The 17,627-nt window shown below is 42.6% G+C and overlaps 1 protein-coding gene across 2 annotated transcripts in view; it reads right to left on the bottom strand.

Annotated features, from left to right (window-relative positions):
* STK10 (serine/threonine kinase 10) overlaps positions 1–17,627 on the bottom strand; it is a 132,669-nt gene that overhangs the window by 8,150 nt on the left and 106,892 nt on the right. For both annotated transcript variants that reach the window (XM_069102366.1, XM_069102367.1), the window contains exons 13-18: positions 16,555–16,647; positions 15,344–15,473; positions 12,120–12,244; positions 5,296–5,484; positions 3,283–3,408; positions 2,443–2,556 (exon numbers count right to left, since the gene is read on the bottom strand). In XM_069102366.1, the coding sequence (XP_068958467.1) occupies positions 2,443–2,556; positions 3,283–3,408; positions 5,296–5,484; positions 12,120–12,244; positions 15,344–15,473; positions 16,555–16,647 (777 nt within the window). The remainder of the gene's footprint in view (positions 1–2,442; positions 2,557–3,282; positions 3,409–5,295; positions 5,485–12,119; positions 12,245–15,343; positions 15,474–16,554; positions 16,648–17,627) is intronic.

Raw genomic sequence — 17,627 nt, 5'->3', positions numbered from 1 at the left:
GTGACGTAGATTTGGAGAGACAAGAGAGAGGCGGAAGTTCTTTTTGGAAGCAGCACCTCGTGTAGAGGGAGAGACTAAGAGATTGCTGGTGGCCGCTTTGAATTGCCCTGGACTTTTGAGACCTGCCCCCTGAGCTGCCAAGGACTGAGGAGACATGGCTGTTTTGCTGGTACTTTGTCTGTCTGCTTTGATGTTATTTTGCCAGATTTGTCCACTGGTGAAAGACTGTCCTGTTGAAGAAGTCCTGGAACCTGGCATTTGGTTAAGAAGGCCTGAGACTGTCCTGCAGACAGAGAGTGAATACTGTCCACTGGTGAGGGACAGTACTGAGAGTGAATACTGTCCACTGGTGAGGGACAGTACTGTTGTTGCAGGGGTCTGGAGACTGTCCGGCAGACAGAATGAATACTGTCCACTGGTGAAGGACAGTGCTGTTGTTGCAGGGGTCTGGGAGCCTTTCTGTTGGTTTAGAAGCCTTGAAGAAGGATTTTCTTGTTGTATGTTTACAGAAATCCTGGGAGAGGGCTTTGCTAATGTGTTCAGGGGTTCTAGGACTGTTCTACAGACAGAGGATAAATTCATGAAGGGACTGGCAATGTATCTTATGGCCTTGCTAAGCCTTGTCTCCCCAGGAACTAAGATTGCTGAGAACTTGCCTCGTGTCAAGATGAAGAAAAGACCTCCATTTGGGTATTAAGTGCTGTGTTTAAACTTGATGTAACTCTGGGGTAGATTCAATTGTGATCCAGGGGTGGGGAACTTTTGACCTTTTTGTGTTCTATGGTTGAGCAAATGGATGTATTTTACTTATGTTTGGAAACTAATCTCCATTTGAGAAGAGGGGCTTTGTGGTGGACTTAATTAAGGTATAGCCTAGGGGTGGAGAAGTATTTGGAACAGAGACTTTGTAATTGATTGAATGATTGGAAAGTCCTGGGGTGGGGTAGGCCTTGGAGATGATTTAATCACACTTAGTAAATGCTGTATTTTGAATGATGTCATGTTTTGATCTTCTCTGTTCTGGGTTTGTTACTGAATAAAATAGAGAGCACCTATGCTGGTATTTTGAACCTGGGAAGTTGCCTTCTTTTGGCATTACATTACAGATGCAGAGAAAGAAGTCATAAATAGAAGTATATATAGTATGGTTTTACATATATGTATATTACATACATACACATATACATTAATACTTAATTATAGCCTTCTCTAGAGTGGGGTGGGGAGGGAGGGAGAAAAAAATTAAAAGTACACAGCAGAGAACAAAAGAAAGCTTAGAAGAAAACACAGAAAAGCCGGGCAGCTTTGAAAACGCGTAGTATTTATTACCTAGTTAAAAAAAAAAGTAAACAGTCTGAAATGGAAATAAAATAATTGGTTCTATATTGAATCCTGCCTCTTTACATTCTACTATATACATGGAAATGTTCTTTTTTCCTCTTATTTTGTATTTAAGTTTAAAATGAATAAAAAATTTTAAAATAGTAGTGATGGGGTATAGGCTCCTGGGAAACTCCTAGAACTCGGATCTTCCCACTTGAGGAGGCATTTGCCTGAGGCCATTTCATTATAGTGAAGGCCCAAATCTCCGTTACTCTTAACCTAGCCTAGCCCTCCATTGCCTTGCTACTTCCCACCCTTGATCCTATCAAAATATCTATACCTAAATCTGTTACCCTGAAACTAGCCTAGCCCTCCATAGTCTGCCATCTCCAGGTGGACTTCAGCTATTTCCCACCCTTAATCTCATTACTGGAGTCAGACCTCAGTCTCCTCAAGACCCTCCTTAGACTCCTCCTCAAGACCCTCCCACCCCTAAATCCTCCCACAATCTTTCTGTATATAAGATCCATCTTGCCTCCATGACAGTGCTGAGAATTCAATCTAGCACAGACTCAGTCTGTGTCAGATAATTCTGGCCTGCTTGTCAATCAAGTTTCACATTATACTTAGGCTCCCTAAGAGTCTACCCATTATGGCAAAGATCTGAATCGAATTCAGGACCCAGCTCGTTGATATTTTGGGGTCTTGAGCACCCCTAAGCCTCACCAGTAGGATGGGGAAGAACTGGGGTGAGGAATGGAGCAATCTAGCCCTGTGTAGCACACAGCAGAAAACCTTGAGTTTTAGCATGACAAAGAAACAGGACTGCGGAACTATTTTCTTAATTCTAGCATATTTCTGTCCTGTTAGTTTTAAAGGGTTGGGGCTGAATTAGTTTTAAAATGCCCTGTTGAAACTTAGTTAGCCATTGAGGCTTCACTTCATAAGGAAATTAAAAAAAAAAAAACCCAAGCTTCTCATTTGAAATACATGGTCCAGTATAACAACAGACTTCAAAACTAGAGGACCTATAGGGTCAAGGTCCAGATTTGGGAACTTGAATCAGTTAAGTCGTACCACTGATTCTGCACTCCCTGGAATCCAGTCTGAATCCCTTACCTTTTTCCGTGGCCGGAGCTTTTCCCGCCAGTCCTTCAGGTTCTGGTTATGGCTTTCATCTAGGGCCTTCAACTTTTGGGTTTCATGCTCTACCAAGAGGTGACACTTTTCATTCTGTAACAAAGTGCAATCGAGGGAAGTTAGAAAACCAGGAGATCAGATGCCCTAAAGCCACAGGAACCAGTCACTGACCTGGCACCATCACCAACAGTAGCCTATCACAAAATCCAAGAGGTAAAAAGAACCTTAGTGGCCATCTAGTTCAACCCATATCTAAACCAGAATATTCTGGACAACATAGTTGCACATCTTTAGCCAACCTCTGCTTCATGACCGGCAGTGAGGGGGAGCCTGCCTTCTTCTAAGACAACCCATTCTGCCTCTGGAGAGCTCTAAGGGTCAAAAGCTTTCCCTCACTGCAGTCTTAATTTGCCTCTTTGCACACCCATTGCTCCCGGTTCTGCCTTCTGGGGCCAAGTAGAACTGAAAGATAACTCTCCTGTCCCCCATGAGAAGATGTCCCTGCTATGAACTAGTCTTGTGACAATAAAGCCACATATAGGCTTCTAAGTACTCTAGATGTTAAACATAAAATATATAAAAAAGTAAAAAGAGTGAAACTACTAAGGGGTTTTACAATGAGATGACTATTAGCCTCCAGGGCAATTTCCAGGAGCCCCCAGTTGATCTCACCACCTACAGGCTGCCATCATGCCAACCCCTTACCAACTAATCAATCCACAAGACTTGATTAAGTGCCCATTCTAAGGCACGCACTGAGCAGAGAGCTGAAACTTGCCAGCAGAGCCCCGCTCTCCATTTGTGGGCCGCTGCCGTTACCTGGAGCTGCTGGAGCTCACTCATGTTACTCTCACACTGGGTATTCATGTCTCTCATCTGGGACTCATGTTTCTGCTGTTGCTGCAGTCGCTCAGCCTTCTGTCTTTTTTCTTCCTGTTGGGAAAACTGGGACAAAAATGACGAGGGAGGCCTCAGTGAAAAGCATTCAGGCAAAAAGCAGAACCAGAGAAACAAAATAAAGCCTAGTCTCTTCTAAGGGAATCTCCTGACAGTTCTTACCCAGGACACCCCTGCCTGGGGTCATCACCTCAGGTTCCATAACTGCCTATTTTGCTAACTTTACTTTGAACCATGCATTGATCCACTGTTCGCCAATAAGCAGCCTGCAAGGATGCCAAATAAAGCAACTTCCTTGAAAGATTCCAGAAACCATGCAGGAGCCTTTCGGCATGAGCCATCACATAGTACCACTAACAGTTTTGTAGTGCCTTAAAATTCAGGGAATACTTTTCTTCAAGCAACCTTATGAGGGAGGCAATACAGGTGTTATGATCCCCAATTTGGAATTAGGAAACCAAAGATAAGAGAGGCCGTGCAACTCAGTCCATAGTCACAGCTGAAAAGCATAAGGGTGGCATTGCAACCCAGTCCTCCTGACTCCAAGGTCAGCATTCTGTCCACTATATCAAAAAGGCCTTTCCAAAGCCTAACGCTGGCAAATCTGGGGTGTGTGCATGGCCAATCCAACTCAAAACACTGCCCTGAGATTCCAAAAATGTGGGGGTTCTATGATGGACCAAGGACAACAAGCAATAAAGCACAGTACACACACGGGACTGGATCTGGAAGATTCTTGGCACTCCTGGACCTCTTCTATTTTTTGTTGTTGTTGAGTCATTTCAGTCATTTTTGACTCTTTGTGACCCCCTCTGGGGTTTTCTTAGCAGGGATACTGGAGTGGTTTGCTATGTCCTTCTCCAGCTCATTTGACAGATGAGGAAACTGAAGTGAACAGGGTTAAGTGACTTGCCCAGGGTCACACAGCTATTAAGTGTCTATGGCCACATCTGAACTCAAGTCTTACTGACTCCAGGCCAGGCACTCTATCCACTGTGCCACCTAGCTGCCCTATTCTGTTAGCCATATAATTTTGGATATATCACAACCTCTGTGTCTCATCTATACAATGAGAATAATAAATAATACCCAGTATCCTACTTCACAGAATTTTGGGCAGATAAAATGAGAACATGAAAAATTCTACAGATATACAGTCAGCAACATCTCCAGCCAATGGGTCAGAGTGATGCTGTTAACTTAAAAGAGTAATAATGAAAGGAGAGGCATTCTTTTTAGCTGTTGTTCTTGTTTTCTTTTGCCTCTCTCCTTCTCCAAAGCTCAGTTTCTGTAAAGATACTTGCCCTTCAGCTAGTCAAGTAATGATGGTTACTAAGAATCCTGACTCATCCTTTATCTCCATCTGCTGGTTCAAGTAATTGGACGAAGCAGTAACTCCATAGCCAGAGGTGGGGAGCCTGCGGGAGGCATTCTGACTGAATCCAAATTTACAGAGCTGTAGAATTTGGATTCAGTCAAAAGGCTGCATTTAAGGATCTAGAAGGCCACATGTAGCCTCAAGGCCAGAGGTTCCCCACCCATGCCCTGGACCTTGAGCTGTGCTAAGCAATGGGAATACAGATACAAAAATGAAATGATCCTCAACTTCAAGGAGGCTGTCTTCTACTGTGGGGGATGGTGCGGGTTAGGGGTGGGTGGTAACAGGATAAGGGACAGAGAGACTATATCAAATACAGATGTAAGTCATTGCAAGATAATCTGAAGAGGGAGCAAACACCTAAGAGATGAGTTTACTTCTGACACATATCAGTAACCAAAACCAAAACAAAAAAAGTCAGTTTTTTTGTCAAAGACTGTGGGGACTTTTCCTGGCACCCTCTGGTAAGAGACAAGATAGGCCAGAACTGTGTGAACCACCCAGGACGTGAGAGAGGCCCAGAGGCACTGCCTGAGGGGAGTCCTGCCAAGGCTCACCTGCTTAATCTTTTCCCTCTGCTCCGAGGCACTCCCACCACCATTGATGTGGAGACTCTTCTTGTACATGGCCATTCGAGTCTTGCCTTCACTTCTCTGGATCTTGGGGAGACGGGCCTTCTCTTGCTGCTGCCGGATCTTTAGCTGTTCTATCATTCGATGATTGTAACGCTGCATCTGCTCCCGCTCCTACAGAGACCAAAATGACAGAGCCGTTAGTCGTTTTTTTAATGTCTTTTTTAAAAAAAATTCGTGAATTTTATTTTAAACTGAAATACAAAATGAGAAAAGAAAAAAAAAGACATTGCCATATACACAGCAGACCATAAGGGATGATTCAATATAAAATGATAAATTTCCATTTCAAGAAAATCTATATAATAAATACTGCACATTGTTTTCAAAGATGCCCAGCTTTTCTCTGCTTCCTTAATTGGTTTTCTTTTGTTCTCTGCTGTGTACTTGTTACTTTATTTTTTTTTTAGCCTCCCGTCTCCCACCACCTAAAGAAGGTTATGATTAAGCATGGATATATATATATATATATATATATATATATACACACACACACATATGCAAAGATATCTATAAACACACACACACATATATATACATGCATAGATATCTATAAACATACACATACGTGCACGCGCACACACACATATACATATATATAAGATCATACTATGCTTATTTCCTCCTGTCATCTGTTTCTCTGAAGGTAGAGAGCATCTTCCTTCATAATTCCAAGTCTTTCTGTGTTTTTCTAAATCAACCAGCCATTATATCCTACACCACAGCAAACCCAATCACCTGCTATCTGGGAGACTGTCTATGAAAGTCTTTTTTCCCAATTTGCATTCCTATTCTATTTGCATTCTATTCTTGGCTACATAAGTTTTATTTACACAAGAAATTTTTCATTTAAAATAATCAAAATTATCCTTTTCACACTTCAACACTACTGTTACCTTATAATATAGTTTAAGGTCTGATACTACTGAATCGACTTCCTTTATATTTTTCTTCCCTGGTTTCTTTGAAGTTCCTGATATTCCAAATGAACTTTATATTATTTTTTCTAACTCAGTAAAAAATTTTTTAGTCATTTAACTGGAATGACCTTGAATAAACAGATTAGCTTTAAAATTGTCATTTTAAAAATTATATTGGCTTTACCTATCCATGAACGATAAATATTACTTCAGTTATTTAGATCTGAATTTATTTGTATAAATAGAGCCATTAGTCTTGCAAAAGAAGAAAAGTCAGAGGAAAAGCAACAGCAGAGTGAGCTTAAAAAATGAAGATGCTTCACTGAGATTGGAGAGCAACAGAACTTTAGACTGGGAGAAGAGATTTCTTTCGGTCTGGACCTTGGGTGATTTCATCAGCAGAGGAAACTCTGCCTCAGCAGGTCAGTACCTGCTCTGTAATTCAGGGTCTTGGCTTAGAGCAGGGGTTCCTAACCTGCGGGCCATGAACTTGTCTTTTAAATATCTTGATAGTCGTATTTCAGTATAATTAAGTTTCCTTTGTAATAGTATGTGTTTTATGCATTTAAAAATATTACTCTGAGAAGGATTTCTCAAGAGAAAACAGGCTTCACTAGATGGCCAAAGAAACAAAATGACACAAAAAGGTTAGGACCCTTTGGTTGAGAGTTGCCTGGTACTCTGAAGTCATGTGACTTGTTCTGGATCAGTTCATATAGCCTCTACTCATCAGAAGCAGAACTTGAACCCAGGTCATCCTGGCTCCCCAGCTACTACTGTGCTTCTCAAGAGGGACCTTAGTGGTCATGTAATCTAACTTCTTTATTTCATAGAAGAAGAAATTAAGGCCCAAAGAGACTTTTGACTTCCCATGATCACAAAGCTAAATTGTAGCAGCCAGAACTGGAATCCAGGTGCCCTGACTTCCAAGTCAGTGTTCTTTTCTTATGAATATTATTAGCCTCCCAATGTTAATTAACCTACACTCCCCTTTTAAGGCAGCTAGGTTGCTCAAGAGATAGAACCATGGGCCTGGAGTCAGAAAGATTCATCTTCCTTGATTCAAATACAGCCTCAGACACTTATCAGCTGTGTGACCTTTAGCAATTCACTTAATCTCTGTTTGCCTTAATCCACTGGAGAAGGAAATGGCAAATCACCCCAGTATCTTTGCCAAGAAAACTCCATGGACAGTATGGTCCATGGGGTCACAAAGAGTCAAACACAACTCAACAACAACTACTCCCCTTTTAGGGGAAAAAAGGCAAATTGTACAAAAACAAACTTTGATCAGTGATTTACTCAAAGCATCAACTTACAGACTGGCTTCTGGGGTCAGTGCATAGTGATCCCAATTCCCTACACCTTCTATATTTACATAGTCATAGAATAAAGACTGATACTTAAATGGGTTTTTTTTGTTTATTTATTTATTTTAAGATTGGAAGATTACATCCTGTACTTCTATACTTCCAAAGGTGGAAGTACAGCTTATGGGCATGGAAGCTTTGACCTGCTCCATTTCTGCCCTGGGTGGCTTTGCCCACACCAGCTTCAGCCTCTCTAGCAGCAAAGATCGATTACAGGCATGTGCTGCCAGGCCCTACTGAATCAGTAGATTTTTAAGAGTCTCAGTCATCAAAAATCCAATTTGGCACACTGAAGCAAAGATGTTTTAGAAGACTGGTCAACAAGGAGTTTTTGAGTAACCCTCACTTAACCAAATCAAATTAACCTGAACCTCTGGTCAACTAAAATTTTACTATATGATATCAGTGTAGGTCCTATACCCAACAACTACAAGACAGGAGATCACAAGCTAGAGGACAAAAACCGTCAAGGAGAGGAGCAGCAGGGTAAGTTCAGGATTGTAACAGGAATGCCACTGCTACCTACACTCATTTTCATTCCTCGTTCCTGATTTGTGAGGGGCAGCTCGGAGGCATGGCAGATAAGAGCACCCGGCCAGAAGGCTCTTCTTCCTAACTTCAAATTCAGCCTCAGACACTTCCCAGCTGTGTGACTCTGGGAAAGTCACTGAACCCTGTTTGCCTCAGTTTCCTCATCTGTAAAATGAGCTGGAGAAGGAAATGGCAAATCACTCGAGCATATTTGCCAAGAAAACCCCAAACTGGGTCCTGAAGAATCAGACACAACTGGAAAACAACTAAATAACAATAACTGGTATATTGGAAAGAGGACTGGACTTTGATGCAAGAGAAATCTGGGTTCAGATTCTGCCTCTGCCCCCGTGCCTGGAATGCATTCCTACCTCCCCTCTGACCCTTACCATTCCATGTCTCCTTTACACTGCTCAAGCACCATCTTCACCATGAAGTCTTTTTAATCCCCCCAGAATCTGGGGTGGGGAACCTGCGACCTTGATGCCACATGTGGACCTCTAGGTCCTCAAGTGTGGCCTTTTAAAACTTGCTAAGTTTGGATTCAGTCAAAAGGCCACACCAGGGGACCTGAGTTCAAATCTGGCCTCAGACAAAAAACTAGCCATGTGACCTTGGGCAAGTCACTGTAATGGGAATGCAAATTTGGAAGATCTTCCCTGCCCCTAGGCTAAAATGCACCTGAAGCCTGGGGAGGGAGGCTTGTTTTTCAGTAGATACTTCTTGATTGGCCAGTGAGTCAATAAGGGTGTTACATTCTCTGTGCCAGGAGAAGGCTATATAAGCCCTGCTGTGTAGCTTTGTTTTGGGACTCACTTTGAGAAGTGTTCTGTGATTTGATCTGAATTCTGGGAAGCCGTTGTTGAGAGTCCCCCGGCTTTGAAAAACCCAGATGTGGAAACCCAGATGTTGACTGGGTATGGATGTAATGGTTGGACAGTTTGGAAATCTGTCTACTTGATCTGTTTCTGTCTTGATAATTCTGCCTGTATGCTTTGAAGTTCGGGGTGCTGACCTTTTTCCCCTGAACAAGGTAAAAGATATATGTCTGACTGATTAAAGTAAGCTTGTTAACCCATTTTGAGTTGCTTTCCTTTAACAAAGCAGATCCAAGAACCTGTATAGGCAGCAAACCCTGAGGACGCGCTTGGGGTGCTTGCTGCTACAGTCACTTAACCCCAATTGCCCTCCAAAAAGCAAAAAAAAAAAAAAAGGCCATTCCTGAGGACTTTGAGGGCCACATGTGGCCTCAAGGTCGCAGGTTCCCCAACCCAGATTCTGGTGGGATTAGGAAGACTTCACGGTGAAGATGGTACTTGAGCAGAGCTTGAAGGAAACACCTGCAAAAAGCTGGTCTCTTCCTCTGCCCCACTGACTTTATATTTATTTTGTAGCTATTCTGAATGTGCTTAAATAAGTACATGTTATCTCCCCCTCCTTTTTCCTCTTCCCCATGTAAACTCTTTGAGGACAAATGTTTCCATTCAAAATAAAATGAGATATTTGCAAAGCTCTCGGCACATCCTAAAGAGCTATACAAATGCTGGCTATCGTTATTAGCACAGCACCTGGTACATAAATTCTTAGTAATTGCTTAATGGCTATTTATTATATTTAATATATATTTAATTTTATATTATTTAATAATATATTTAATTAATATATATTTAATATATATTATATTAACTGGCTGATTGATTTGTAAGCTCAAGATATCAACTTGCAGTACTCACTTCACATGGCTGAAGTGAGGTTCAAATGGCAAAATGTATATAAAATGTTTTGCCAACCTTAAAGTACAACGTAAATGCCAGGTATTGTTTTTGTTATTGTTTGCTATTTTCTGGACACAAGCTGAAAGCAGAAGGCTATCCTGGGAAGGCTAGCTGTCTTTCTACCGACTCGCATGCAAACATCTCTTCAGAACAATGGTTTTGTGGAAAAAGACTACCATTCACTTTATAGGCTGCTAACAGTGCATTGTATCAAGCTCTTATCGGGTGTAGTGGTTCATCTTTGGGAAACGGTCAGGTTGAGATGTGTGAAGAGCCAATGGCAGCTGCTGAGGGTCCAAACGAAGATAGGGCCCAGTCAAAACTGAGGATTTCATTACTTGGCATTATTCCAGCCAATTGTACTCCTTGACATTTCTCTAGGCAGTGCTATGAGAGAAATCTGGACTAAAGCTTACATCCTCCACTCCGATACTTCCCAATGTACTCCATGTTAGTCTAAAAGCTCATTCAAGAGGTTCTTAACCTGGGGCCTGTGAATGTTTATAAATATATACATTCTTTGATACCTATATTCCAATACAATTGATTTTTGTCATCTTATGTATCTAATTTTATGCATTTGAAAATATTTTGAGGGGCGGCCAGGTGGCGCAGTGAGTAAGAGCACCAGCCCTGGCGTTGGGAGACCTGGGATCGGTTCTGGCCTCGGATACTTGGCACCCACACAAAATAACTGGCCGTGTAACCTTGAGCAAGTTACTTAACCCCAGTTGCTTTAAAAAAAAATTCTGAAAAGAGATCTAGAGGCTTCACCAGATGCCAAAGGGGATCATGAAATACACACAGAAGGTTAAGAATCCTGTTTTGGAGCCAGAAAGTGCCTTAAATGATCCTCCATGTGCTTAAATGCCACTAAGGCCCCTTAACCAAGAGGTTCCCCTCAAGCAAAGGTTCTCCACACATTCCACCGTTACAGGTACCTGCCCAAGGGTGGGGTGTCCCCCTAATGCCAACAGCCACGGCCTCCCACTGTGCCCTGCTAAAACAAGGCAACAGCTGAAGCCCAAAGCAGTATTCAGGAGGAGGATGTTACATGGGGGGACTGTTAGGGCGCTATAGACCCCGGATCAGGCCATTTTTGTTTCCTTACAGAGTCTTCTCTCCACCCTCTACTTCTCTTTCAAAAAACAGGATAATATGATCACAGATTTAGAGCTGACCATTATGTGGAATCATTTCATTTAGCAGACCATAGGATCACTGTGCTTTGTATATATTAAGAGCTTAATAAAGACATCCTTCCTTCCCTCTCTCCCTCTCTTCCTCCTTTCCTTCCTTCCTCCCTCTCTTCCTTCCCTCCCAACTCAATCCTTCAGGTGCTAAGAGCTTTAAGAGTTGCCTCTACTTCAAAGTAACCTAATCCAAGCCCCTCATTCATAGCTGACAAAACTGAGGCCCAAACAAACTGTGGTTTACCCAGTGCCTTACAGGTGTGAAGTGGCAGGGCAAGACTCTGAAGCGAGGTCCTCCAACTCCAAACCCAGCGCTCTTTCTGCTGTACCATGCTAGAGGTCATGAGGTGCACTGGCAGCAGGACACTGTCCTATGACCCCCTCAGAGCCACCTTCATCCCACTTTGATAACAACAATCATAAATGAGACGATACCTGCAAAGTGCCTGGCACATAGCAGGTGCTTAATAAATGCTTGCTCCCCTTCCCTTCCCTAATAATAGCTGATATTTGGTATAGTGCTTTAAGGTTTATAGAACATTCTGTATATTCTATCTCATTTGAGACTACAGGCATTATCCTCCTCGTTTTACAGAAGAGGAAACTTAACAATTGGTGGGTGGGTTGGCACAGTGGAAAGCGTAGTGGTCTTGAAGTCAAAGAATCTGGGTTCAAATTCTCCCTCTACTGTGTGACCTTGAGCAAGTCATTTAACCTGTCCAGGCCTTAGTTTCCTCATCTGTAAAATGAAGGTGGTAGTGGGCAAGATGACCTTATCACTTCCATCACTATGACCCACCTTCACTGTGGTCACACAGGCATTAGGGGGGGATGGAGCTAGGGTTTGAACCAGTTCTCTGCTGACTCTGAGTCTGACATCCATGGGCTCCAGAGGGGCAGTCATCCAGAGGCTGCCCTCCTGCCCCCTCTCTCAGTCACCTGAAGAGGAAGCTCTCCTACCTTCTCGTGCTTTCGGAGCAGTTCGTGCCTCTGGAGGAAATACTGGTCCTTCAGCTGCTGCTTGACAAGCTGGTGTCTTTCTTGTAAGTGATGCTCTTCGAGCTCCCAGAGGGAGGCCTCCCGGTCTGAGGAGAAGAGATAAAGCAATTAGGACAAAAGTCAGTGAAGAGCTGAGGGCAAGTCTGAGATGTCTACCTCCACCCCACCCCCCTGCCTTTCAGGTCTGCTCATTCTCCTCCATCCCCTCTGTGACCACTGAAACAAAAAAAGTCGTCACCACGCTCCCCTGGAGGTTTTCAACCAGAGGCTGGATGACAACTTGACAGGGATGCTAGAGAGGACTCCTCTGCAGCCAGAGAAGGAAGCAGGTGGTGGCACAGTGGAAAATGCCTAGGAGTCAGGGAGACCCAAGTTCAAATCCCACCCCTGGGCGAGTCACGTCAGCGCTGTCTGCCTCAGAGATAATAATGGATATCTAGATAAAATGGAGACAATGATAACACCTACTTCACAAGGCTGCTGTGAGGGTCAAAGCACTTTATGATACACCATGACATGTGAACTTCACAACCACTACGTCAGGTAAGTACTGTGAGTTATCTGACCAGTCAGTAGGTCAATCAGTAAACATTTCCTAAATGCTGATCATGTGCCAGGCTAATAAGAGTAATAGCTAGTAGTTATATGATGCTTTACACATCTTCTCACTTTATTTCATAACAGTCCTAAGAGATGGTATTATTATCCCTATTTTATAGATGAGAAAATTGAGGCACCCAGAGGTATCTGGGTAAGTGACTTACCCAGTGTCACATACCCAGTAAAAGTCTGAGGATAGATTTGAAAAGTGCTCTAAAAACAGTAAAGTGCTATAGAAATGTGAGCTTATAATTACTAGTACAGGTTGGTCTAGAAGACTCCTAAGACCTCTTCCAAGTCTGAGATTTTACCAAATGTCTGTTGATTCACTGGTTAACAAAAAAAGAGGTTCTCAAGTACTTAGTACTTCTTTAGAACTATATTTGCTGTACTGTTTATTTATAATTTCATTCTGGCTTTGTATTTTCAGTGCTTAGTATAGTGCTAACACAGAGTAGGCTTTAGTAAATGCTTGTTTAAACAAAATGAATGCAGCCAACATTAGAAGGAAAGTGGGAAAGGGGGGGATTTTACAGCAAGTTTCTCTGATAAAGGCCTCATTTCTCAAATATATAAAGAACTCAGTCAAGTTTATAAGAAAACAAGTCATTCCACAATTGAGAAATGGTCAAAGGATATGAATAGGCAGTTTTCAGAAGAAGAAATCTGTTATCTATAGATACCTGAAAAAATGATCTAGAGAAATGTAAATTAAAACAACTCTGAGGTACTACCTCACACCTATCAGATTAACTAACATGACAAAAGAAGAAAATGCTAAATGTTGGAAAATTGGGACCTGAATGCACTGCTGGTAGAGTTATGAAGTGATCCAACCATTCTGCAGAGCAATTTGGAATCATGCCCAAAGAGTTATAAAACTGTACATACCCTTTAAGCCAGCAATACCACTGCTAGGTCTGTATCCCAAAGAGATAAAAAAAGAAGAAGAAAAGGACTTACACGTACAAAAATATTTATAAAAGGTCTTTTTGTGATGGCAAGGAATTGGAAATTAAGGGGATGTCCCTCAACTGGAGAATGGCTGAACAAGTTGTGGCATATGATTGTGATGGAATACTATTGTGCTGTAAGAAATGACAAGCAGGATACTTTCAGAAAAACCTAGGGAGACTTACATGAACTGATGCAAAGTGAAGTGGGCGGAACAAGAAGAGCATCATACGTAGTAACAACAGTAACGTACAATGATCAACTGTGAATGACTTAGCTCTTCTCAGCAATCCAATGAGCCAAGACAATTCTAAAGGGCTTATGATGAAAAATGCTATCCACCTCCAGAGAAAGAACTTGTGGACTCTGAATGCAGATCAAAGTATACTTTTTTAAAAACTTTATTTCTCTTGTGGTTTGCTGTTGGGTATTTTTTTTTTTAATGTGTGGGGGGGATGTCTGCATTTTCTTTTGTAACATGGCTAACATGGAAATGTTTTGCATGACTGCAGTTGTATAGTCAATATCAAATTGCCTGCCTTCTCAAGGAGGAGGGAGAGGAGGAAGGGAAAGAGAAAATTTGGAATTCAAAATAAAAAAAAAAAACAAATATTTTTAAAAGTTTTTTCACATATAATTGAGAAAGAATATATATATATGAAATTGGGGAATAAATAAATGTTTGTTGAGTGACTGACTGCCCAAGCTGGATCTTCAAAGATGTGAAGGGTTTTGCTGTCTTCTAGCAGTTTCCTTGGGCAACAGAGTGGGGTAGGAAGAAGACAACTGGATTTTGTCTCAAAAGACGCAATTCTGTCACTTGCTACCACTGTGATCTCAGACACATCACTCAACCTTTGGGGGCATTTGATTTCTCCTCTGTAAAAAGAGGGAATTGGACTAGATGATCTCTAAGGTTAGTTACCAGCTCTAAACTTCTATGAATCTATGGATATGGGACACAGTTCTATGTCATTAACTGAGCAAATTGAATAGGGTAATGAATGAATGAATGATCCTAAGACTGTCATATATTAATAAGTCCCTGGGCAGGAGATGGGATAACCTCACACCTGCCACTTTTTCCTTTCTTGCCCTTTAAACTCCACAATCCGACCATCAAAGTGCCTCTCTAGCACTTTATCCATGGGAAATCTCAATTAATTGGCGCTTCATTATGTCTACAAAACAAGGATAGTTGGTGCTCAGAATGATGTCTGTGAGGTGCTATAAGATCCTGGAGGTTTTCTGAATAAAGGAAGGTTTAATAATTAAATTCAACCTAGTTGAAGTGTTGCATTTTATTATTTCCTAATACAATGAAAATTGGAAGCCATGTGTAAAGGATATCACTTTACACACATATGATCTATCTGATAAACCCTTAATAATCAAAATAGCAGCTCCATCAGAATGTCCCCTTAGTGCCAGACTGGCAGAGTGCTGTACACGATAATCACTCCCTCGCCACTGACAAAACTCACTTTTCTGCAGTTCATCTCGATTAGGTTTTAATACTTTACAATAATAAGAATTATAGATGATCAGAACTTGGTGGTTCTTTTGTCTCAAGCCCACTTCCTATGCATGCAAGATATGGCCTGAACAAAACACCTCTCCTTTCTACCCACCTCGAAGAAGCTCTTGCTTCTTATTCAGGCATTCCCTCTCTTTGTCACAGATCTCCCGTTTATTTTCAGCCGTGATCATTTTCATAGCTAACTCCAAATCTCCTTTCTGTTTGGCGACAAACTCTTTGTCCTGCAAGGGTGAGAGGAGACCAAGTACATTTGTCATCAACTTGAACATCTTACCTAGAAATGGCAACACACTGGGTCACTCTCGGTCCAAACAGACCAGTATTCTGTCTCTGATTTAGGCACTGAGGGACAGGCTGTAGGGGAGCATGGCTGCTCTCTCTGGCATCAACCTCAATGGTTAGGAAAGTACCCCCTAAATAAAACATTAGGGCTCTGTCATTAATGAATTTATCTTTCATGAGCTCATTTCCATTGTTTTACTAGAATGTAAGCTTCTTGAAGGCAGCCACTATCATTTTTAATTTTGTCTCTGCATATCTTTAGCTCTTAGCACAGTGCCAGGCAAATGTTTGCTGAACTAAATTGAATTCAGTATGTCTCACCTCCTAGAACACTTGGTTCCTCAAGTTTACTGTAGCACTAAGCCCTCTTCTTTTTGCTAAAAACTACTTCTAGACTCCAAGGGGAGCTTGGGGCCCTATTTTCAGCACTCCAACAAGACGGCTGCCCTGAGTCCACTATGAAACAGCTGAGATATTGTATAGCTAAGAGATAATTCTTACCACACAGGTTTCCTGGAATGGGACAGGCCTAGGAATATTCCTCCCTCTTAACCCAAGTCTGAGACTGGTCATTCACTTCACCAATACTGACTGAGAACCTGCTACATACAAGGCATTATGCTGGATATCCACAGGGGACATAAAGGTTCATAAGACACAGTTCTAGGCCTCCAATAATCTGGCCCAGTCAAACACCTCATAGGAGAAAATAAGGGACTGAAGGGGCAGCCCACACCTTCTCAAGGAGCTTACGGAGAAGCTCCTCCTCCTTAACCAAACCTGGTCAAACTCCTCTCGTATTCCTGCTCCAAGTTCCTTCCTCCCTCCCTCCCTTCCTTTCTTCCTTTGGCCCGCCAGCAGGTCTGGAGCAGACTCTTTCCTCCCAAGTCCCTGGGAGCCGCCACTAGCCAGGGCTCGGGCCTCCAGCAGGAAGCTGCGGCATGGCCAGGCGCCAAGGCCTGCGAGCAGAGACCTGCAGAACCTCGACGCTGTGACCTGGGGCAGGTCGGCCCCACTTACCAGAATCTGTTTTTGCTGGGTGTGTTCCTCCAACCTCTGTTTCATGCTCTCTTTCCGCTGCTGTCGAGGCAGTTTCTCCACCTCATTCTTCACCTGCAGGAGAGACAACAATGACCTTTCAGGAAGAGAAGCTAAGCTGAAGCATCCTGTCCACTTCCCTAAGAAAATCCGCTCCAGGTAAAGCAACTCTTCTTCTTCTTTAAAGCAATTGGAGTTAAGTAACTTGCTCAGGGTTACACGGCCAGTTATTTTGTGTGGGTGTTAAGTATCTGAGGCTGGAACCGATCCCAGGTCCTCCCGACTCCGGGGCCGGTGCTCTTACTTACTGCGCCACCTAGCCGCCCCGGCAACTCTTTTTATTAAAGCAGATCGGCTGCTGCTCTGTTGTGAGGTGGACAGTGCAAACATCATCATCCCCATCACAAAGATGAGGAAGCCTCATCTTTGCCGAGAACCACCAAGTCCTGATCATCTGGTTCAGAGAAGTGGAGGGACTTGCTCGCGGTCCCACAGCCAGTAAATACAAGAACCAGGACGTGAAGCCAGATCTTTCCTGACTCCAGACTCAGCATTCTTTCTATTATCACACCACCTCACTCGAGGGTTTATTGCTAAGGAATGAATGACCAGGAGACTGGCCCAGATGCACAAACACCTTTCCTTGGCCCCTTTGTGAAGGCTCTCCATTGTCACCAGTTTTGTAGGACAGTGCAAGTTTGGGTCAGTCACTCAAAAAACAAGTATTAAGGGGCCAGTCACTGTGCTAAATACTGGAGATACAGCAACAAAAATGAAACAGTCCCTGCCTTTAAAAAACTTAAATTCTATCAAAGAAAAAAATGCCAACACAGACACACATGACTCTATACCAACTAGATGAAAAACAAAGATCATTTCTGCAGGGTGGCTCTGGTAGCTGGGGGTCTAAAAAGGCCTTGAGGAGGAAATGTCACTCGAACTCAGTTTTAAAGGAAGCTGGAGATTCTAAGAAGCAGAGGTGAGGAGGGAGGGCATCGCAGGCATGGGGTGGGGAAAGGGAATGCCATGTGTGAGCTCAGGGCAATGAGAAGGTC

The sequence above is a fragment of the Petaurus breviceps genome, unplaced genomic scaffold (genome assembly GCF_028583685.1).
Source record: "Petaurus breviceps papuanus isolate PSGF00001 unplaced genomic scaffold, PetGlider_PUasm1.0 551, whole genome shotgun sequence".
In the NCBI taxonomy this organism is placed as follows: domain Eukaryota; kingdom Metazoa; phylum Chordata; class Mammalia; order Diprotodontia; family Petauridae; genus Petaurus; species Petaurus breviceps.
The sequence above is the reverse complement of the archived record's forward strand: the minus strand, read 5'-3'. Positions and strand labels throughout refer to the sequence as shown.